Genomic DNA, 24,745 nt, shown 5'->3' on the forward strand with positions numbered 1-24,745 from the left:
TTGCTTGAAAAGGTGGGTACACACCACAGACAAACTCACTCACAGTTCGATCGATTGCTCTTCTCCATTATTCACTCTTCAGTTGACAATGTTTATGGCTCTACGACAAGAAACATATATAATTAGAAATCCAATGTACAGCTGGCTAGATTAACAGCAGTTCTACGTGACATGTATACCAAAATTAAGCTTCTCAAAAATAAATTGTGCACACCTGTGACTGTCAGCCAACGTTACCTAGCTCACTGGTAAACAGTGGTGATTTAGCTAAATTAGCTAAGTTAGCCAAGTCAGCATATTAGCTAAGAAGCATGAACTGAAGACCACTTAAATGTTTCAGATCATCAAACAAATTTAAATATTAGTCAAAGACAACATAAGTAAACACAAAATGCAGTTTTTTAAATGAAGGTTTTTTATTATTAAGGGAGAAAAAAAATCCATCCAGTTGTGTTGTCTTTGGCTAATATTTAAATTTGTTTGATGATCTGAAACATTCAAGTGTGACAAACATGCAAAAAAAATAAGAAATCAGGAAGGGGCAAACACTTTTTCACACCACTGTATATAGATATATCGATAGATTGCCTCAGCACTAGTGTCAAGTAACCTTAGCTAGCTAACTTTTAGCTAGCTCTGTGTCTTATAAGGCTGGTGTCAAACAAAGCTCTCGTTCTCAAAAACTACTCATAGAAAAAATGTAAATTGAGAAAAAAAAAGTAAATTGAGAAAACTGTGAAGACAATAAATTTGTCGCCTAATGGCGGATGACAACAGCGAGGTCGCAGACTCAAGTCCCTCTATCATAAATTTAAGCAATTTATACATTTGTATGTTAACCTTTTCACAAGTTTTAAAACATGTGGCACGTCATTTAGTATTTGAATCCTGAGCTAGCTGAATAATTTAGCTAACTTTAGCTGTCTTAGTAACGTCAGTTGTTCACAGTATTTCAATGCAATTTGCTGTAGCTAACTGACCTAGCTAGCTTACATGAATCCAATATAGCTAGCTCTAGGTAGCTATTTTAGATCCACACAGCCGTTGGGCCCTTGAGCAAGGCCCTTAACCCATCACTGCTCCAGGGGAGGATTGTCTCCTGCTGAGTCTAATCAACTGTGAGTCACTTTGGATAGTCACCAAAGTGACTTTGCAAAGTGACATGTAATAATAATAAAGTAAAGACCTAGCTGGCAGGATCGCTACAACAGCTTGTGTGCATATGACTTGTCCATAACATACAAAAATAAAGCTAGCAAATGCGTCTTATTTCTTCCGTGCTGTAAAATCCAGCTATGATTACAAATTTGTGGTAAATGATGAGAATCTTCTATGTGAATAAAGTGGTACAGTGTGAATGAACAACACAATATGCAACCTAAAACAACACTCTACTTAAAGATCAAGCATATGTAATGTGATAATCTGCTCTCCTCATCACCACAGCTGTCTGGTTTTAGCAAGGATCCTCGCCTGTAGCCCATCTTTTAATTTTGCCGCAAATCACACCCAGCCACATGCATTAGCGGCTCAATTTTGAACTTACTTGTCGCCAGAATAACAGCTCCTCTATTCAAATTAACCCTGTTAGCTAGCTTACACCGTCTACAACCCATCTATTGATCCAGAGAACCACACGCCTTCTCCAAGCCTCATCTCGTGACTGCGATTCCATGGCAATCCGGGTGCTGTTGTGTCCTAAGAATCTCCCTGCCGAGTCCAGGCTTTTTGGCAGGGCCAGAAATCAAACCCTGGTCCTTGGTGCGCAACTGTTATGACCTAATGTCTAACTAATAGGTCCGTTACTTTAGCTGTGCGCCAGCCCAGCTCCATGAGATTCATGATTCATTCAAAATGATGTTATTTTTCATAAAAAAAATAAAAAAAACGGAAACCCAATTTTGACACAAACACCAAAGGATTGCAGGATAAATATTAATGTCTCTAGTTTGCAAAACTATTGCAAAAGCCAAAGTCTGGTGTCTGAATTCACTTTTTATTTGGTCAACAATTTCATTGTTAGGGATTAGTAATTTGGGAATAGTGAGCCATAGTAATTTTGGAATAGTGAGCCATTTCGGACACAGTCTACAGTTTCTATATCAATGGAGAGGTTAAGCGGATGTCCTGCTGAATTGCATTTCAAGTATACTGCTAAATGCTATGCTAGCGCATTTCATCATAGATGGCAGCAGCAAGAACTTCATATAAGCACATGAACCACAAAATGACAAGGCTCCATATCATCAGCAAATGATCGACATGCAGCTTTTCATTACCTTTTTTAAATGTCATAGTTACGAGCGCATGGTCAGATTTGTGTACCAAATCCCACAACAAAGATCTACCCTTGGCTGGCCACGAGACATACCAAAACATTTGTGCCCATGCTCATATCCCGCGTTTGGCGTTTGTTATTTCGTTTTTTTAACATTAATATTTTTGTCTGCACTGCCGCTGCGTAGCTCCCTCACGTCATTCATTGTTTTCACCTGTATTCTATTTCCAGATTGTCTGTTTACCCCATTTTCTTGTGTATATGTGCCGGTACGTCCACGCCTTACTTACTTACTAGATTGTAATGTTGTTTCAGCTTACATTCCAGTGTTATTTTGATTGTCTGCTCCATGTATCGACCTGTTCCTGTCTATTTTGACTATTGATTTCTGAACTTGGCAGCACGGATGGTGCAGTGGGTAGCACTGCCGCCTCACAGCAAGGAGGTCCTGGGTTCGATTCCCGGTTGGCCGGGACCTCTCTGTGTGGAGTTTGCATGTTCTCCCCGTGTTCGTGTGGGTTTCCACCGGGTACTCCGGTTTCCTCCCACAGTCAGACATGCAGGTTAGGCTGATTGGAGAGTCTAAATTGCCCGTAGGTATGAGTGTATGAGTGAATGGTGTGTGTGCCCTGTGATGGACTGGCGACCTGTCCAGGGTGTATTCCTGCCTTTCGGCCAATGTATGCTGGGATAGACTCCAGCCTCCCTGCTGGAGGATAAGCGGGTTAATGATAATGGATGGATGGATGGATGGATTTCTGAACTCTGTTTTTGTACTTCTGTTCTTTGGATAACTTCTGGTTTACGAACTTTGCTTGCGACCACGACCATCCCTTTGCTTACCCTTGCTGTAACTATCTGCCGGTGATTGAACTCTACTTGCCTGGGCAACAAAATAAAACTCCTGTTTCCTTGATGTCTGGGTTGCGCTTGGTTGAAACCTGAATGAACAGTGGCTGACAGCGAATGCTGGTCGCAGTCGGAATGGCGGAGACAGGCGAGTGCACATTCACTACAGTCACTTACTGTTTCATGAGAATTACAACTCAGAATTACAGTTCCAGAGAACTGTTCTAGGGAGTTTGGCTAAATGTTCCAGCAAGGAAGGGCTGTGGAGTACTGATGCCATCTGGGAGGCAGCCAAATACAAAATGACGCTTAAGTGTGAAGCCATGTCCCCTGTTGCGTCAGTTCTAGATCCGTCCAACATCAGCTGCATCAGAGCAGAACTGGTCCCTGTTTGGTGGAATAAATAACAGAAGAGTTGAAAAACTGGCGGCTAGTCGGTCAAACTATGATGACCACACAAATAGAATCTTGTCCATTTACTCCAGAATCTCATTCTGAAGATGAAGCTACAGTATGTGGTTGAGAGAAATAATTAGCCTAGGGCAAGCAAGACAAGTTAATTGTTTTTTGTTTTTGTTTCACTTCATCTGAAATGAAAGATGGGTTATTCCTAAAATATGGGCCCATCTAATTTACTGTCTTAGATGGAAAGAAAACTTTTTTTTCTTTCATTTACGTTGCTTTTTGTTAAACTACATTAAAAATTAAATAAATAAATGTGTTCACATGGTGCTAAACTAACATCCTGTTTGTTGACATTTCTTAAAACCCATAGTTTTCTCCCTAACAATGTGTGAAAGGTATTTGCAGTAAACCCTTAATTAACCAATACATAAAAACCCAAATACAAATAAAAAAAATGTTGACAGTATAAATTTGCCAAATTCACTTAAAATTCCCCAAAAAGGGACATCTCCCCAGAACTGCACAACCATAGACATGACCCCATTGTATATCGGTGAGTATCTAAATACAATCTCAAAATATCTTATTATTATTCAGTGCACTTAAAAATAAGGAGGAGGCCTGCTTTTAAATAAATTGTGGAATGTGACCTGTTGAACTTCAATCAATGAGCCTCAATCAATATATTAGTAGGCTAGATGTTATTATTTTAATTATTGTAGTTCTTTTTTACAATCTTCTGGACCTGCTGCTACCAGAGAGGAGAGCAAGGATTGGGAGGTTGAGAGGAATAGGCAGGGGCAGGGTGACAGGCGGGGGGAAGTGTGAGAACGTTTTTTCAGGAGCAGCTTTCAGGACACTCCTTCCAGGTTAATTTAGTATGGAATATATAGTATTTTACACCTGTCTCTCTAGCATCTCAAGTATTCTCAAGTGAATATTGTGATATTTGGCTCAAATATAGAGGGCATTTTCAGTGGCGTGAATGTGTTTGACTTGTCTATGGAGATTGCACATTTAACAAAAACTTTAATCAATGGACATCGATCAATATTAGTATAACAAGATGTTATTATTGTGATTATTGTACTTCTTTTTTACAATCTTCTCGACCTGATGCTGTCTGAGGAAAGCACAAGGAGAGGGAGAGGTCAGGGGAGGGTGACTACACACTATTTTCCCCAGGATAAAAAGTGTCTTATACTTTAGTAAGAAAAATACAGTATTTTACACATCATAAGACCCATAATATCACAGTTGCCATGTGTCCTTTTTGAGTCTCCAAACTTCCTAGACATAGCTTTGAAAAATTTTGCTTTTTTGGTGATATTGTCATCAAATCCGAAAGGGGATTTCACCAGTGTTTTGGCGTGGCTCCATTGTGTTCGATGCCAGGCACTGCCACAATAATCTGCATCCACTCAAAAACAGAAAAACTTTTAAATGGGAAAACAATCTTCCACTGTCTTTGAGCTTCTGTAACTTTAGTTTACTTTATACGTTATACTGGAAAGCAATCTGGAAAGGGTTACCTTTCAGAAGACACCAGGATTATGCCCGTTGTAAAAGCGTTCAAGAATAGTTTTCATTTTGTTTTATTTTTATTTTTAACATTTTATTTTGGGTATGTCATTTTCAAGCTTGTGTCAAGAAAAGGGGTGATGCAGTTGAAGGACTATATTATTTATGTCCCCATCAGGGTTCTATAGTCTACTGTAAACAAAAACATATTGTTCCATGTTTAAGAGTAGATCCTCTAAATCCCCTTGAAATGTCTATATATGAAACAGGTATTCACTCTTATGCGTAAACACCCTTATTGATCTTTAAACCCCCTTATAATGAATACAGGCTCATATTCTTCATAACACGGTACATTGTTTATCTTTAGGATTATGTTCTTTACAAATTGCAATATACAGACATTGCATATACATGTATTGGTATACTACATTGTAAAAAATAAACAGAAATAATAGAAAAAACTTTTTGTCTGATAAAAGGATTACGCTGAAATGTAGCAGTTTGTAAGATGGGCATATCTTCTTTTTAGTAAAATAAACTAGATAACCTTTTTTTAATTGTATTTGCTTGACAAGATATAACCAACTGGGGAACAACTCAAACTGCACACACACACACAAACAATACATTGTATTGTATTCAACAGGGAGAAAATAAGTAGAAAATAACATGCCCCACAAACAGAGTTCAAGGGAAATTACAGGTGAACTTAGTATTTTATTGGAACACATTTAACATTATATACATTATTCAGTAAGCAGATGCCATTACCCAAGTATACAGTGCCAATATATAGAAGCTTTACCTTTAAATGTATGTGGCCTTTTTATACAGCTTTATGTTCACTGAAGCAATTTAATTATCCTACTGAAGGTAACAATGTTTTAACAGGGATATGTAATCCCTGATGACTCTAAGGTATATTTGGGCTTGAGCCAGAAAAATAGTAGTGTCAATATGTGTGGTCATGTAGTTATTTAGCTACATTAGGCTATTTTGCTTCTCCCAATAGTGGCTTTGTTTTTCATTGGGCGCTTCTGCCTCGGGAGATCTGATATATACATACATTCCTCCTAAGACAATATCGGCTGCTTTTATTATTTAATTTGGAGCACAGAGGACTTTTATTATGAAATAAACAGCCTATCAGTAACACATAGGGGAAGCAAATGCTATCCCGCAACTACCTTCACACTACACGCAACCATAGCCAGCTGTAGCAAACTAGCAAAGAAACTTTTAAATGAAATATAAAAAGAGAAATGTCAACTTAATCAAAAGAAACCGAATACCACTTTTCACATTGACACGCTCCGATTTCCATCCTGTGGTTTTCGCTAGATATGATATAATTCTAAAATATAATTCTTTTTAAAACAACATTTAGGTTGTTTTGACGTTTACAAAGGTGAAATGTAGGCTAATTAATTTGAAGCAGTTCTGTGCAACTAGTTTCCATTCTGTAAATGTTTTTATATCTGTTAAACGAGTCTTACGCATCACTGCCATTGTCAATTACATTTTTTTTATTTCATGAAAGGTTTTCCTGCAGTTGGCTATAATTCTTTTATATAAAAAATCTAAAATTGTTATTGAATGTTTGACCTTTGAAGGAATGCATTTCATGTAACTGAAAAACACTGACAAGTTGTTCAAAATAAACTCTGTCCTCATGTAGCCCATGTCTGCATTTTGAATGAGTGAGGGGGGGGGGGGGGGGGGGTGATGGCTGGCCCACCAAGTCATTTGAATCCTAGAAAGTGGATCAGGCAAAAAATGAATTGGGAAACCCCTGCTGTAAATTATAGCAAGTGGGGGGGACTATATTTATGCTGCTCTTTCAGCATTTAGCCAATAACAAACAATTTATTTGTTATATATGCAGTATATCAGACATTTATACAAATGTAGGGAAAAGGTTGTCATACGTCTATGGCTGTGTTACTTCAAAGGAACTTTCCTACATCTACAAAACATTTACTCACTATTGGCCTTTACCTAAGGCCTTGGTTCAATTAAGGCACTGTAAAATAAAGTGCTATTTTGAATTCTATAAAGAATTCAGGTCCAGATGGTAGGCAAACATTTGTAAACATGAAAGGCAGGAAGCCAGGCTGTTACACAGCTACATTAAAATCAAGGATTAATTGATAATTAAGCAGTTCATAGGATGATTTAACCAATCAGCCAATTAAAATGTCAGTTATTCACAAGAATGCCATCTAGTGCAACCTTCATTCATGAAGGTTAAATCTTTCTTTATCTGTCTATAAAGCACAAGAAGACTTAAAAAAAGTTAAAGGCAAGCTTTTATAAACGCCTTACCTTTTAAGCAAAGTTACTACATCATAAAAGGCCAACACAGTTTCATTATCACAAAATATTATTATACAATACTTCAAAAGCAAAGAAAAAATATTATTTTAAGTGTTAATGCATGTTTCATGTCCAACAAATTAAAATGAACTTATCAACATTGTCTATAACATGTGATTTATGATTGCCATATTTTCTGTCCATACCAGAATCACACATACTGGTACTGTATAATGACTTCAGGGTGAGTCTATGGGTTGGTCCATACACTGCCGTAAAGAAGTAAGTGCCCCCTTCCTGATTTCCTCGATTATTCCATATTTTTCATACTAATCACACAAAGGGAAACGGAGTGAACACAAAACACAATTAAAATAATTATTTTAACAACTTCAGTCCTCAGAGTGCCATATGGCCCTCTATTAAAACCCTACTAAATGTTCTCAACTCTCAACTAAAGCCAAAACCCCTCAGGATTTGGGTGGAGCCATGTCATATTCGGCATGGGACTGAAAGGGTAAATGAAAAAATACTTATGGAACCCCTGTGAAAAGGTAATTGCCCCCTTAAACTTAACTGGTTGCACCACCTTTAATTGCAACCAAACACCATTACAATTTATATAGTGCTTTTCTCACACTCAGAGTGCTCTACAGTGATGAGGAGGCCTCAACCACCACCAATACCACCAATGTGTAGCCGCCACCTGGGTGATGCACGGCAGCCATTTTGTACCACAACATTCACTACATCAGCTGAGGTTGAGACAGAGAATTTATTTTTAGCCAATTAAAGCCAGGGATGATTAGGTGGCAGGTTGAGAGAGCCAGGTTCAGACTTTAGGCAGGACACCGGGCAAACCCCTACTCCACGCGATGGCCGTCATGGGATCTTTAATGACCACAGTCAGGATCTTGACATCGCACCCGCACATCTCCCCTACAGCACTGTCTTCCCCATCACTGCACTGGGGCGGTGGGGTTCATTTGACCAGAAGGAGGATCGCTGGCCCACCAACAACCGGAAGTCTTTCCCAGGAGATACCTCATCCAAGTACTAACCAAGCCCACTCCTGCTTCAGCAGAGCGTATGGTGCTTTGGCTCCTGGCTGGTCTTTCATATCACTGAGGACTTTAACACCACTCTTCTTGAGGTTCTGGGAAATTATAGGAAGCATTAGTTGCAATTATTTCTGCCAAAGTTGGTGCAACCATTTATTAAGTGTAAGGGGGCACTTTTTCACAGTGGTGATATGGGTGTTTGATCACTTTTTCATTAAATTAATTAAATGGTCATTTAAAAGAATGGGTTTTGTGTTTGCCAGTTTCCCTTTGTCTAATATTACATTTTGTTTAAAGATCTGAAGCAAGTTAGTGTGACAACTCATCGAGGAAATAGGGAAAGAGACAAATATGTTTTCATGGCACTAAGTACTCAATACATTTACATTCTAGTAGGCAAAATCAAGTAACAAGACAAAAAATAAAACTATGTTGGAATATCGCAAAGAGCAAAAAGTCATACAGCAAACGCAGGGGAAATGCATGTGCAAGACTTTCATGTCAAATTCCACTTTTTCTTCATATCCAATGAAAACTGCCCCTCACAGAATGCATAAAAGCGAGAATGACAGTATTCCCTTTTCACCGTATTTCTCTACCAAGACCGTAAGTGGTAGAATGAAGCATGATATTCTATTGCTTCATTCAAATCTCCACCATGCTATCATGAAGGAAGTGGCCAGAGTTTGAACGTCTAAGAATCATAAAGTAAAAGTCCTGCCATGTGTTTTTTTTCCATCCATGAACTCAGATTAAAGATGATTTCACTTATTATTTCCTCCTGATTGAAGAATTGTCCTAATTGGCAAATCCAGGGTATTGGAGAAAAATACAGAGGATAACTTTTACTTAGATACTGCAGGCTCGCATGAAGAAACATGGCCTTTTTTCGTACCTAGTGACCTGGTTGGCCTATCACTAATTTAGCTTAGCAATATATTTACTATAGCAGATTGTTCATGCTATAACTAAATAACAGATTAGCTAGTTATGTAATTATCTGGTCAGCAGGTGTAATGTAATATTGGATTTTGTATCTCAAAACTCGTTTCTGAACAGAACTTGATCAATGTATTGCTTATTTGAAATTAAACCTGTTCGTCGGGATTATACTATAAACATTCCAGTTATATAGACTGGCTAATTATTCCATGGATCATAGGCTACATGTATTGTTCCCTTTGGAACTCACTATGGTATTAACTTGAATAAATACTATGGTATAGATTTAATATTTAAGGACCAATATATAGATGTAGTCTGCAGAATGATAATTACAAAATGCAATACTGTCATATATCCATAAAATTCCTATCAAGGCATTCGAAAAAGGGGGAGTTAAAAAGAGCACAGTGAATATGAGAAGGTGTGTGTGTGAGAGAGCGTGTGTGTGTTCTCACATTAATATCACATTAGGTTATTCCCCCCCTTGCATAATGCAGGGCGCTTCATAGGAAATGTGACATTTATTTTAAAAGAAATTTCTGGGCAAAATGGCAACACAATCGGCATTGTCCTCTTTGGAAACATCCTATTCGGATGATCTCCAGATGACCTGTGATACACCTCATTCTGTTCCATCGTGACTCCGTGCCAATTAGTTTACACAACCGTGCGGTCGTAAAGGGGTCCGCTCAGGATGGTGTGGTTGACGGACGAGGCAGACCGGTCTGAACCGTCCGCAGCACTGTTCCCATTCTCCTGCCGTCGACAGCACAGGATCTGTCTGAAGGTGGCGCTCATCTCCTTGTCCCGGTAGGAATAGATGATGGGGTTCATGGCAGAATTGAACTCAGCCAAGAGGAGGAAGAACTTCTCGAAATCCAGCACATTGCAACTGACACAGAAGACGTCCAGCAGCAGCAAAACTAAGCCAGGTGTCCAGCAAATGATGAAGGCGCCTGGAAAACATACGTAAAGAAAAATGTTGAGCAGTTCTCATTTCATAGCCTTCCTAAGCAGTGTTGAGCAGGCAGTGAGATTACGCCTCCAGATGAAGACAGTAATAGTGTTTTTCCAGCGAACGAGGTCGGCTTCAGGTTAGGAATGAGGCCTCGGGCCAACAAAGCCCGATGTCTTTTTGGCCCAAACAGACATGAAGCCCAAACGAGATCACTGATCACTGAAAAAACAAGCCAACAACACCATACAGCACAATAGAAAATAATACAGTGTTTTCCACAGGAAAGCAGCTAGTGAAGACTCGCGGAAGGGGGAGCGACACTTCCACCAGCCCTTAACAACGATTGACAACAATGAGGTAATGTACCATTCTGCCAGCCGTATTTTACCTTTCACACTTTTGTTTTTCAAGCTAGGTTTCTCTTTCTGTTGTTAAGTCTGCAGCAATTATCACAGGAGTGAGTCTTTTTTCCTTGAGTATGTGTCTGCATAAAACAAGTTTGTAACATACTATTAGATAGGACATTACTAAACCCTGCAGGGTAAGTGGTCCACTGCATTTAACCTATCCTAGCTACTTAGGAGCCGTGGGCAGCCACAGTGCAGTGCCCAAGTGCCTTGGTCAAGGGCACTGGCAGGAGCCATTGGCACACATGTCTTTTGATGTGGGAGGAAACCGGAAAACCCAAAGGAAACCCATGCAAACACTGGGAGAACATGCAAACCACACAGAGAGGATATGGCCAGCCAAGTTTATTGCTTCCCTGCTGTCGAATACGGCCATTTTAATTTGCTCGTTGAACATTATGGTACACTACAAAAACTCGAAGATTTGCAACATTGTTGTCCATTGTTGTTAACAGCGTGCACAAGTGTTGCTACGGTGATGTTTGTAGACTGCTTTTTGTGCCCGATCTGAGATCACAGAGCTGAACATTGGCCCAATACCCGGCCGGATCATACATTTGGGCCCCATCAGGTTTCCGGTCAGGATGCAGACCTCTGCACTTGCAGAAATCGCGGTTTGCTTCTAAAAGAGGAATGACACTCGAGTGACCCGTGGAAATTTGGTTCTTAGTTTCTGTTTCTATGTTGTTCATCATCTGCATTTACTTCATATCTAGTAAACAGTTTCTTTGAATATAAGAAAAATGAAAAATAATTGAGAATTTAAGTTAAAAACAATAATTATCAATTATTTACTGCATGAACTGGTTTCATTTTAATTCACAGATAAAATAAAATCACAGATGAGCATGATTTATGACCCCATACCTTCAATATAGTGTATTAAAAAATATATAATAATCACATCATTAAATGATGATTTAATTGCCATTAAATTAAATTTAAGGCAAATGGCAACCATTAGCTATACATACTGTACAGTATCAGGAAAAAGTATTTGCCCCTTTCTTGAATTCCTCTATTATTGCAAATTTCTGAATGGTTTCGGATCTTTAGGCAAAATGTTATATAAGACAAAGGGAACCTGACGAAACACAAAACAGGTTTTTTTCATTTATTTTATGAAAAGTTATTAAACACCCATATCACCCCTGTGAAAAAGTACCTCCCCCTTAAACATAATTATTGGCGACACCACCTTTAGCAGTGATAATTACCACCAAATTACTTTCTGTAATTTGATGTCAGTCCTTCACATTACTGTGAATAATTGTAGCCCATTCTTCTTTCCAGGACTTTTTTACATTACATTACATGTCATTTGGCTGACACTTTTATCCAAAGTGACTTACAGATTAGACTAAGCAGGAGACAATGCAGGGTTACGGACCTTGCTCAAGGGCCCAACGGCTGTGCGGATCTTATTGTGGCTACACTGGGATTAGAACCACCAACCTTGCGGGTCCCAGTTATGTAAAGTACTGAGCAGAAGTCTTAGGCACCATAGACTTTATTATATATATGTTTATGTTTTGTGTGTGTGTTAGTATAAAAGAACACATTTGAGATTGCAGTGCCTCAACAAAAAAAGAATATGCATATCACACCTAATACATCTTTCTTTGTTACATTATCATTACAATGTCTGTTCCTTGTGTAGCAAAAGAAATGCCTCATGTCTATTTTATGTTATTGCAAAACAGTGCCCCGACTCGTGAAGTATGTAAAACTGATTATTATAGCAATTATAGCAATTGTTCTCTCCTCCCCACCAAACTCCATTCTATGGGTGACAGGGCTTTTAGTGCTCCCCTTCCCACCAAACTCTATTCTATGGGTGACAGGGCTTTTAGTGCTCTCCTCCCCACCAAACTCTATTCTATGGGTGACAGGGCTTTTAGTGCTCCCCTTCCCACCAAACTCTATTCTATGGGTGACAGGGCTTTTAGTGCTCCCCTTCCCACCAAACTCCATTCTATGGGTGACAGGGCTTTTAGTGCTCTCCTCTCCACCAAACTCCATTATATGGGTGACAGGGCTTTTAGTGCTCCCCTTCCCACCAAACTCTATTCTATGGGTGACTGGGCTTTTAGTGCTCCCCTTCCCACCAAACTCTATTATATGAGTGACAGGGCTTTTAGTGCTATCTTCCCACCAAACTTAGTTGCCACACCCAGGTTCTAGAATGACCTTCTTGAGTGCATTAGGACTTCTAAATCCACCCAGTCTTTTGAAACACAGTTAAAAACTAAAATCTGTTTCCTAAAATCTGTTTAGGAAAGCCTATGACGCTGGTCATTACACATAGCATGTTATTTCACTGGTCATTGGGGATTATTCTCCTCCCTTCTGGTCCCTTGTAAACATAATTTGTATTGCTTGCTCTTGATTTTTGCTATTTATGTTCTGTCTTGTATTTAAAAATAATTAATAAATAAAAAAATAAATAATAATTAATGTTTGTATTGTACTTGTATTGTAAATGGCTTCACAAATAAAATGTATTATTATTATTATTATTATTATTATGAATAATAGGGTTAAATGTGGAGAATGTTGAAACACACATTTGGGATGTTTGTCAGGGCTATGTTTGGTATAAGCTTCATAGGGATAAGGTATGGCAGATTTTAAAAATGCCATTGTGAAATGTAATAACCCACAGCCATTAAGTGTAACAAATATAATAACCATAATTGAAATAAACAATATTTTGTTTTCACAACATGTGCATTTAATCATGTTTGTGACTGTTATTCATGCACTCCGGCTGTGTTTAAAAAATGTGAATTATGAGACATCAACACGGCCATAACTGGCTACCTGGCCCAGTATATACCAAAACATATTAATAGAGCTGAGTGATGAATCAGTTTAAATTCATTCATTCAAATGTACATTTTAGCACGAAACACGAAACGCGGAATGGAGGTTTTATGTTATAATGTGCACAAATGCGGCAGCAGATTACTCTGTGTCAAAAGAACAACACCTGCTCTGCCACCCCACGCCCATAATGCCAGGGTAGAGGCACGTAACATTCGCAGTGTCCTTTTGCAGTGTCCAATTAGATTCCGTGACAGTCCATATTAAGAAAGACATGGCCCGCACCCACTCATTGTACATTCAGCGTTTTAACATGCCTCTTCTTGGCAGTGCGACTACAAAGTTAATAAACAAAAACTAGAAATTCCCTTGCACCTTTTGGTACCTCAATTAGGCGCAGTTTGTCAGTTTGAGAGAGGATAATATGCATTTCTTAATGTCACTTCCCTGTGTGAGGTCTACATGATACAAAAATAATTTTCTTCCTGATTAATAAAGAAATGAATTAATCAATCAGTGTGCAAGTTTTTGAACTGAGCAACAATCCTTGTTTTAATAGCTGTATTACAGTATATCATATACATTAAATTGCAATGTATTTATCTGTATGATGTGGAATTATGAGCCATTAGTAATAAATAAATAAAACCACAATGATAAATGAACATGGTAGCAGCCTGCAGTATAATAATTGGAGAGAAAAAAGGATCACCCAGTACAGTTGAATGCTGCAGTTTTGCATATTTATTTTTCTTTGTTATGATGCAATATTATTTTCTGTTTTGAGTGTGGTTTGTTTTAAATGGTTCAATCTGTGTACTGTGTCTACTGTGCAATTTATTTTGATGTATGTCCATAGAAATGCCCTATTCTCAATGCACGCGTGTTATAGCATCTTGGGCAAATCCGTCGTGACTGACGTTACAAATTGGAGAGTTTTTTTGCCATTGTATTTATTATTAAGTTTCAAGGTTTTTGGCTAACTGTACTTGGCCCTTGTTTGACATGGAAATATTGTCAATTAATTTTTAGCTTTGTGCTTTTTGGAAATTTGCTGCGTAACTGATGTTACAAAAAATGGACATGCAAAAAATGCAGTCAGCTTTGATTTAAAATCGTCTTCAAACTACTGGAAGTTGCACCTAACACAATGTAAAGACTATATCTCATTAATAAACACAGAATAATAATAAAAGAAAATGGTTTTTTATTTTGCAGTACTTACACAAATATAGCGTTAATTGTCATTCCTAATAATTATTATTAATTTAAATCACATAAGATATTTTATATGATGGTTAAGTGCTTCTTAGCACCACCAGTTGAAAGAGTCTGGAGTACTGATGCCTCAAGCCAAAGGGAATAGACAGGCTTGTGTTTCTTGAAAATAAAAACTGTGAGAAAACTAAAAGGAACATTTTTATTGCCTATTAGAGGCAATTTTACAATTTATTTGAAAAAATAAGTATACACACTGATCTAGCCTTGCAAGTGGTGGCTTTTTGTTATTCTTGCCAACCGGTTATTGCACATGTCTCATTGTTCATTTAACTTTAGTATTAATGCAGAAAATACTTATTTGAATTATAGTCTTTTTTAGTTTGTTTGGACAAAAACTTTTAAAACAAACATAAAAATTGTGAATCTAATACGTTTCAAAAGAATCAAGATTTTATTTTAATATTTAAAATTAAGGTTGCAATTAAAGTTAAATTAAATTAGCAATAAACCTGTTTAAACTGTGAGCATGTTTCTGCATGCATGTTTTCCTGAAACAACTGTCAATGAAATATTGCTCAGGAGATCCCTTCTAATAATATACTCTTACAGCAGACCCCTTCACTTTTTGCACAAAGTATTGTGTTGTAGATTACATTTTTAATGGATACATTTTTTGCCTATCAGTTTACACTCAATAACCAATAACTAAGTGAAAACATGTTTTTAGAAATGTTTGCAAATGTATAGAAAATCTAAAACTGAAATCTCTCATTGAATTATTCAGACCCTTTGCTGTGGCATTCCAAATTGCGGTCAGGTCCTGTTTGCTTTATCCTTTATCCTGGAGTGTGTCTAAATTGGACATAGCTTAGAAAGGCACCCAACTGTGTACACTCAGTGAGCACAAGTATTTATTTGACTCATTCTTTAGAATTATTGGTCTTCTGCTGCTGTAGCCTATCCACTGACGAGATTTGATGCGTTGTGTGTTCAGAGATGCTCTTCTGCATACCACTATTGTAATGTCTGGTTATTTGCATTACTGTCACCTTCCTGTCAGCTTTGACCAATCTGGTCAATCTCCTATGACATCTCTCATTAACAATGTGTTTTTGCCTGTAGAACTGCTGCTCACTGGATGTTTTTTGTTTTTTTATACCATTCTTAGCAAATACAGCAACTGAGTTGCATGAAAATCCCAGGAGATCAGCAGTTTCTGGGATATCCAAGCCGCCCTGTCTGGCACCAACAATCAGCCCACGGTCAAAGGCAATTAGATCACATGTCTTCCCCATTCTGACATTTGGTCTGAAAAGCAGTTGAATCACTTGACCATGTCTGCATGCTTTTATGCATTTAGTTGCTACCACGTGATTGGCTGATTAAATCTTTGCATTAACAAGCTGGTGTACAGGTCTACCTAATAAAGTACTCACTGAGTGCAAGGTCCCACAATTCACACTGCATGTCAGGACAAAAACCAAGCAGTGACTTCCAAGGAACTCTCTATAGACCTCCACGATAAAATAGTGACAAGCATAGATCAGGGCCATTTCTAAAGCCTCAGTGTTCTCAGGAGCACAGTGGCCTCAATTGTGAAATGGATGTGTGAATTCCTAGAGTTGGCCGTCCAGCCAAATTGAATAAATCGGGCAAGAAGGGCCTTGGTCAGGGAGGTGACTAAGAACCCAGTGGTCACTCTAACAGAGCTTTGGAAGTCCTCTGTAGAGATGGGAGAACCTGCCCAAACGGCATTTAAATAACTCTGAGAAAATGAGGAAGAAAATCATCTGGTCTGACGAGACAAACATTGAACTCTTTGGGCAGAATTCCAAGCACAATGTCTGGCGAACACCAGGCACTGCTCATCACCTGGCTAATGCCATCCCTACGGTGAAGCATGCAGCCAAATACAGAGAGGTCCTTGAAGAAAACCAGCTCCAGAATGCATGCATAGAACATCTGTGGAGAGACCTGAAGATGGCTGTTCACAGATGCTTCCCATCCAATCTGACGGAGCTTGAGAGGATCTGCCAGGAATAATGGGATAAACTACCCAAATCCAGGAGTGCAAAGTGTGTAGAGACTCAAGGAAGACTTAAAGCTGAAATTGCAAAAGGGCTTCTAAGAAGTACTGAATTAAGGGTCTGAATACTTATATAAATGAGAAATGACATAAAAGATTTCAATTTCATTGGTGGGCAACAAATACAAATTGTATCCATTTAAAATGAAATTTACAACAAAATAAAATGGACAAAAAGTTAAAGGGTCTGAATAGTTTCTGAAGCCACTGCATCTCACTACATATCTTACCACTGATCTGAATTAAAATGTTAATTGTTGGCCATATTTTCATTATGGGTGTGCAGAGGAAGCTTTGCCCATACATTATAATACTATCATAATATCTGTACCATGTGACTTAATGTGTATTCTGAAGTGCAAAGGCAGGACAGCACAAAACAGAAATGCTTCTAAAAGCATTCCTCAATCAATTACTGACAGGAAGTCATAATATTGTGATTCTATCACCAGAAAATGAAAGAGCAAAGGACTACAAAGGATATTGTCAAATCCAGATCAGATTCCCAGAAATATGATCTGAATATGTGATTAGACTTAACAGGCTTACATACAGGAAAGAAAAATATAATGCACACACAATAAAGTTTAGTTTCTTACTGATATTAGTATTCCAAATCTGAGGAATAGTAATGATATGTATCTTTGTATTTATTATTAAATAATGAACTATTAAAAACTACTTGCCATTATTTAGCCTTATATATTATGATTTACTTTTTTATGATTGTTTTGTTCTATCATAGCACAGAATTTAATAAAACAGATACTTAATCTGTATTTACCAATCATCACCAGCAAACCATCAAGAAATGAACAAAAGACAATGGCAATAGTCAAATTAACCTGTAGGTATCAACTTGGTCTGCTGAAAACAAAGTCATGGCTAAACAAAGCTTCCAGGGATGTGTGGACTACACACATAGATTGGTTATTATGCTTAAAAATTAATCAGCCCACTGGAAGAACAGTGATTTATGAGACCACATTAGCTGCTAACGTGCACCCTACAGTGCAAAAAGCAATGGAAACAATAAATGAATAAATTACAGATACCAAATAATATTGTTTTACGGAATCATACCATTACAGTACGTTGTGAGATTCTAAATAAATACAACATTTAAGAGCACAGGAAACCAAAGCAAACCCTTTTATGGTTTAGCTTCAGGGCTTTCTTTATACCCGTTTCGTGCTTTGTAATCAAATGCAAACCAGATGGAAGCCAGTAAACCTTTTTTCACTCAGCCTACCACTGCACAACAGTTATACAAATGAGGACATGACCTGGAAAATATTTATCTCTCGTGATGTCTTCATGTTACGCACACATCCTGTGTCCACAGGGTCAGAAATGACCCACCCTCTCCAGAGGCCCTTTCATAAATCATCTTCAACCAAATTATATCCCTAAATAAATATTTTTAATGTAGAAACAACCTGTCACTAATCAACCGGACCACGTTTTTACTACAAAACATACATCATAAATAATGCCGGGTTTAAAAAAAAGGCATCACTGTTGGTGTATCCTTTTCAAGAACAGGTTCTACATCATCTCCCCTATCAAATCCTGTATTAGACTAAATTAAATGTAACATTTTCTGATTAGAATGAGATACTTTTAGATTGATTATGATACAGTAGTTAGAAGTATGTGTTTTAGAACCAGCCATTTTGGTGAGGTCCTGAAAATGTCGCTCTAATCAGATGCGACAACAAGGGGTGGGCTCCAGAAAATAATGTCTGTTGTACCAAACTGTAATATCACTTTAAAAAAACCTCTGCTGCTGTGTTGGATACCTGTGGATACCTGTGACATGCTCCAGTCCACTCTCTCCTCCTCTGACCATTCGCTCATTTGTGCCTCCTCTTCACCTATTCCTCCATCTATTTACACACCCTCGTCACTTCTCACTTATTCCTTTCCGTTTCTTACCGCTCTTCCTTGGCAGTTGTGCTTCATTCCCTCTCCACTTTGAAAACTCACCCGGAGGCATAGACACTGAGGTTATATTTAAACACATTTTTCCTGACTGACTTAGTTATCATTTCAGCCAGCTGGCTAACTTACCGCACTGCATCTAATACATTCAGTCATCTTGGTCGTACATAGCTAGCTGGTTCACCTGATCACAAACATTTTGTCCCCACCTCGCATCGAGGTTCCACGTCAAAAGCGTGCGAGTTGGCAGCTCTTAGTGCAGCACGCTGTAAATCTGTTAGTAACGGTTAGTGGAGGCCCAGCTTCTAGGTTATTGGTAGCTAATTTACTGCTACTATGTGTGTGTTTATCCCAGCAGGAGTGCCATCTCCTGTCAGTAGAGTGACGTGCTGACAACCCACTAATCTCCATGTCTGTGCTATGCTGCCGTTTGCACTGTTGGTAAATTACTGGTAGTGCCATCAACTACTACTATGTTTTTGTTTACTGATATACTTGTTGTCTTGAGTTTCACAGCAAGTGGTGATAATGGATTGGGGAACATGCATATTTAAGCTCCAAAGCCAGAGGAAGAGGACGGCAGAGGCTATGTTCCATAATTTCAATCTTCTTTCTTTTTGGAGCTCAATTAGCCCCCCTGAGAGAGATGCCTGCTTGTATGCCTGATATCCTTAGCTGCAAATCTGTCCCTCACCAAAACAGAACTATACAGTTCTAACTAAATGGACATCACATCCATAGCCTTTTGGACTGCAGCCAGGTCTATCCAGAAATGGTAAGAAATGGCATATCCAATCTCACTCTTAGCAGTGAGCAGAGAGGAGGCGGCCGGCCAGCCTTACCTAGGACGATGACCACGGTCTTCAGCAGACTCATCATGGTGTCTCGCTTCCTCCGCGGGCCGGAGATCTGCCGGGTCATCCTCATGGTTCTCTGCCGCACGTAGACGAATATGTGGGCGTAGAGGACCACCATGACCGCGAAGGTGACCAGGTTGAAGACGGCCCAGAAGATCAGGTAGGAGTTGCTGTAGAGGGGCGCCATGTTGGAGCAGGTGCTCAGGTCACAGATGCAGTTCCAGCCCGCGCTGGGGATGGCGCCCATGACGATGGACATGGTCCAGATGACCACAATGACCACCACCACGCGGCGGTTGCTCATGCGCGTGTGCAGCTGCATGCGGAACACGGTGATGTGGCGCTCGATGGCGATGGCCAGGAGGTTGGCCACGGACGCCGTCAGGCTGGTGTCCAGGAGGCCCTGCCTCAGCAGCCAGGTGCTCACAGTGAGCCGCCGCGTGTTTGGACCCGTGTTGAACATCAGGTAAAAGTAGGCCAGGCCAGCGAAGAAGTCTGCCGCCGCCAGGTTGGCCATGAGATAATAAATGGGGAAGTGGAAACGGCGGTTCGTGTAGATGGCGACCATGACGAGCAAGTTCGCCAGCATGATAACGATGCACACTGTAATCCCCAGTCCCATCACCAGCTTGCTGACTGTATTCCATTCTGTGGCCAGATACTTCCCACTGCGGTTGTAGAAGAAGGCGATCGTTTCGTTGTAGTAGCACTGCGATCCAGACATGTCGTTCTCCGATGATTCTAAACAAATTGAGGAATTTGACAGAATGAGCATAGCTTTAAGGTACATAGACAGCAAAACAATTATGAAATGTAGGTACAGTGAGTAAATTAAATTATGTTCTATATATATATATATATATATATATATATATTCACCAATCAACCCAATGCACAGTACAACAAATTGCTGTACATTTTGTGTCCCTCCTATACAATGTAAAAAGGAGGCAAAATTATCAAGTATTCCATGATGCTGTCTATATAAAACACAAACAAACCAAAACACTACAGCACATTAGCCACATCTCTATTGAGTTTTGTTTGAATTGGCTGATTCTACCCTTTAAAACATCCGCCACAGGATGTGGGGCCTCTGGGCTTCTCCTGGACTTAATGTCTTTCTGTAATTCAAGCCTTAATATCTACTCGCAGAGCAGGGTCACTTCAGTTTGCTTTCTGTATTCAGCTGAAACACAAGGGGAATTCTGTGGAGATCCTGATTAGCACACCTGACAGAGCAGTGCTGTTTACATTTTATATTTTAGTCATTTGACAGGCGTTATTAATCCAAAGCAATTTACAAGTGCATAGGTTCTTCAACAAGTTAAAAGCATGGAATCCATAAATAGAAAAACACGCATTAAGAGCTGTTCTCCACAAAAAGACAATAGTCATGATCAATTTTTTATCTATGTTTTTACATTACATAAAACAGAGTTCAACTAAATCCATGCTTAAATAGAAAAAAACCTTAGGACCCTTGTACTGAGGCAACTTTCTAACTGAATGTTTTCATTCACGGTGGCAATAATGTGAAAAGATGCTTTATGGGTTCGATGCTTTCCCAATGAAGACAAAGGCATGGTGGTGTATACTGTACACCTAGACTTAGACAATGCATTAATTTATACATCCATGAAAAGGCAGGAATAACTGAAAATAATAAACTCTCATCCTAGATGCACCTACACTCACTAAGCACTTTATTAGGAACATTTTTACTTTACTACACCTACTTATTCATGTGATTATCTAATCAGCCAATTGTGTGGCAGCAGTGCGATGCATACAATCATGCAGATACAGGTCAGGAGCTTCAGTTAATGAACCATCAGATTGGGGAAAAATGTGATCTAAGTGACTTTGACCATGGAATGATTGTTGGTGGGATTGTTCCTGGGATTTTCACGCACACTAGTCTTACAGTTTGGTGCAAAAGAAGAACAAAAAAAACCAGTTCTGCAGACAGAAACATCTTGTTAATGGGAGACGTCAGTGGAGAATGGCCAGACAGGTCAAAGCTGACAGGAAGGTGACAGTAATGCAAATAACCACACATTACAACAGTGGTATGCAGAAGAGCATCTCTAAACACACCACGCATCATAACTCTAAGTGGATAAGCTACACCAGCAGAAGACTAAAAAAAAGTCTAATAAATACCTAATAAAGTGCTCGGTGAGTGTATACTGTACACTGAGACTTGGAAAATACATCGATTTATAAAATCAATGAAACGGCATAACTATCATAACTAAGGCATAACTATCTTCCTAGATACACCTATATTCTACAGTATAACCTAAGGACAACACTTAAGGCAATGATTACATGCAAAATTACAGGCAATTTTTACATGCAAAAACATTGCAATATTTGTTTTTACCATATTTTATGCTGAAATCAACAGTTACACCCCCCATTTTGTTCAAGTTTTCCACATGCGACCCATCTGCCCTCGGTTGTTAAATGGCTACGCCACTCTGGGAGGAAAGAAAGACGCCATCATTGTTACATCTGTTTTGGTGTGCTTCCCACAAAGTTTTCCCTCCTCAACTCCTGAACTTGCATGAATCATGGACCTACAGTACAGTACACAATACTTTTCTACAGAGGGGGCTGTTCTTTTAAGTTTTCCTTGAGTCTCAAACCTACACGACCCGTGAATGATTCGATATGCATCTGCGAGGGTGCCTGCCTGTCTCTTCAACCTGACAATTATTCTTGTTGCATTTATCCTCTTATGCTCGTCTCAAAATTAGTATCGTGCGATACATATCACACTGTAGTAGCAATAATACAAATGGTCTAAATTACAAACACACACTTCATTCTAAGTAAAGAATATACGGAACCACAGTCTGCAGTTCTTAATTTACAGATCTAAAATACGTTTGAAAACTCCCTTCTGTTCCACACCCAGTAGTAAAACTGTACATATTTAATGACGCGTCTGTCCCGTTTATCTGACTTACACTACTATTACAGGGGCTATAACGAAACGTTAAACCATACAATTCAATCTTTTACCTAATAGGCTGCCAGATGTAGTCTTGTATGGACCATGATTGTAGACATTGACAAACAACGAGAGATCCAAATATTTGCATATGATACCACAATGGATAAACATAGGCGGTGTAGATTATATTCAGATTTGTGTGGCGTTAAACCAGTAGGCTAGCCTACAACATTCAAACTTGAAATCGAGTTCCCCATGCCATGGTTCAATTAGGAAAAAATCCAAAACAGCTGGGATTTTCGTATTCGGAGGATGTGTCAGCCAAGAAAAAAAAAGACAAGGCTGCAGGGAAAACAACCGGGCATTCAAAAATGAGCGGAACAGTGTATACGCTTGAGTTTTTATTTCTTAAATATTAATGTAAAGATCTGTAACAATCTGTAACTAACTTCGCGCAGCATTCTCTAAAAGTCTAGCTTTTAACCTCACAAACCAAGATGGTGACATACTAGTAATAGAGTAATTGGATCTTGATTTTAAATAAATAAATAAATAAATAGATGAATGCTCAATATACATACGTCACATATAACACTCTTGAAATACGTCATACTTAAATCTACAGACTGCAACATGTGCAGTTTTTCTTCCTCAGACACGATGGTTTCATGACAATACTTAAAAATATTTTTCTGGACGCAGGCATACATCGCTGTCCGTTTGACCAATGCAGACATGTCAGACCAGTTTATATCTGGCAACGCGCTTTTCGAGATGCGCAGGTGTGACCTAAATCAAGAGTATAGTTATGTACATCGAAAATACAGTGTCTGTGTGTGTGTGTGTGTGTGTGTGTGTGTGTGTGTGTGTATTGGGAGGGTGGGAGCGGCTGCAATACAATGCTTACAATTAAATATAAGTAAATATAAGTTTAACGATTTCGTATAACTAAAACGATTACTTACCTTCCTGGTGACACGAAATATTCTCTTCAACGTTACTCCAAAACCAACTGAGAATGAAGAAAGCTTTTTCGAATGATTTTATCTTAAGAAAAAGAAGACAAAAGTAATTTTCCAGTCGAAAAATCCATATGTGATGAAATCATTGTCAATCCGTTTAAAGGGCGGTTGTGAGACGACGTGTTACAAACTGTAAGTTTTAAAGGGAGATTTTCCCTTTAAAGAAAGCCGACAATCTTACCCAAACATCTACAAGGCACTACGTTTGCGTTCCTGGTGCAAAGATATGACCTTCAGTCAGCCTCCAGCATACACACACCCACTAACTTGGACACACTAACCCGCCCACTCCGTGTGTGTCTCTGGAGTTTGTAATTAGAAACAGATTGCGCTTCACAATACGCTGAAGAAACTGAACTCTAAACAAAAAGAGGGGGAAATAACTGAACCTAAATGTTTTGTTTCTCAAACATTTGAAAGTAATTTTCTACCACTGTTCTATTCTGCTCCGAAAATTTGTATTCATTTGAATATATGAATTGTTCTTACACACTAAGAAATATCTTTATGTTCACACAGTATGATCCTGTCTACACTTTAAAATAAATAGAAATTGTAATCACGTTATTTTAAATTAAAATCCTCTTTTTCAACTAATGAGGACACTTGAGTTATTATTATATTATATATATATATATGATATAACATTATATCTTTTCCGAAGATTCTTTGACATTAATTGTGACGAAGATCCGTCTGTTGCCAAGGTTGTGATGTAGAAAATCATTTTCAGTAATAAAGAACCAATTGAAGAAGAAATTGAAGGTTTGAGCAATAGGGGCATTGTAATGAGGTAATAATATTATAACACAAATGTTTGCCTTGGTAGCATCTCTCTGTGAATCTAATTTGCTATAGCATCTAAAAGCCTGCCTATTTAATTGTAAGTCCACATAAATCAGCAATACAGTGGCAGCTTGGATATGCCACCAGTGGCAGTTGCTGGCTTTGTGTGCTGTACTCAGAACCCAGTTCAGCAAGTTGCCTCAGTTCGGGTCTCATCCACAGTGTGGGCCTTTTCACTATAATTTGAGTCAAGGACTGACCACGGTCAGTAAATGTATTGTTTAATAATTTTGAT

General features: G+C 38.7%; 1 protein-coding gene across 6 annotated transcripts; it reads right to left on the reverse strand.

Moving 5' to 3' along the window:
- Positions 1-5,742: 5,742 nt before the first annotated feature.
- LOC133141270 (lysophosphatidic acid receptor 1-A) lies at positions 5,743-23,889 on the reverse strand. Of its 6 annotated transcripts, XM_061261767.1 has the most exons (5): positions 23,608-23,889; positions 22,067-22,163; positions 20,741-20,866; positions 19,663-20,418; positions 5,743-10,334 (listed from the first exon to the last, which is right to left on the reverse strand). In XM_061261767.1, exons 4-5 carry the CDS (start codon positions 20,399-20,401, stop codon positions 10,036-10,038), a joined length of 1,038 nt encoding a protein of 345 aa, XP_061117751.1. In that variant the 5' UTR covers positions 20,402-20,418; positions 20,741-20,866; positions 22,067-22,163; positions 23,608-23,889; the 3' UTR covers positions 5,743-10,035. The 6 variants fall into 6 exon arrangements, with proteins under 6 accessions (XP_061117751.1, XP_061117747.1, XP_061117750.1 ...); XM_061261763.1 differs by lacking the exon at positions 20,741-20,866; XM_061261766.1 differs by lacking the exons at positions 20,741-20,866; positions 22,067-22,163 and having other exon boundaries at positions 23,608-23,689; positions 23,846-23,882.
- Positions 23,890-24,745: the final 856 nt, after the last annotated feature.

Source organism: Conger conger, chromosome 11, assembly GCF_963514075.1.
Source record: "Conger conger chromosome 11, fConCon1.1, whole genome shotgun sequence".
In the NCBI taxonomy this organism is placed as follows: domain Eukaryota; kingdom Metazoa; phylum Chordata; class Actinopteri; order Anguilliformes; family Congridae; genus Conger; species Conger conger.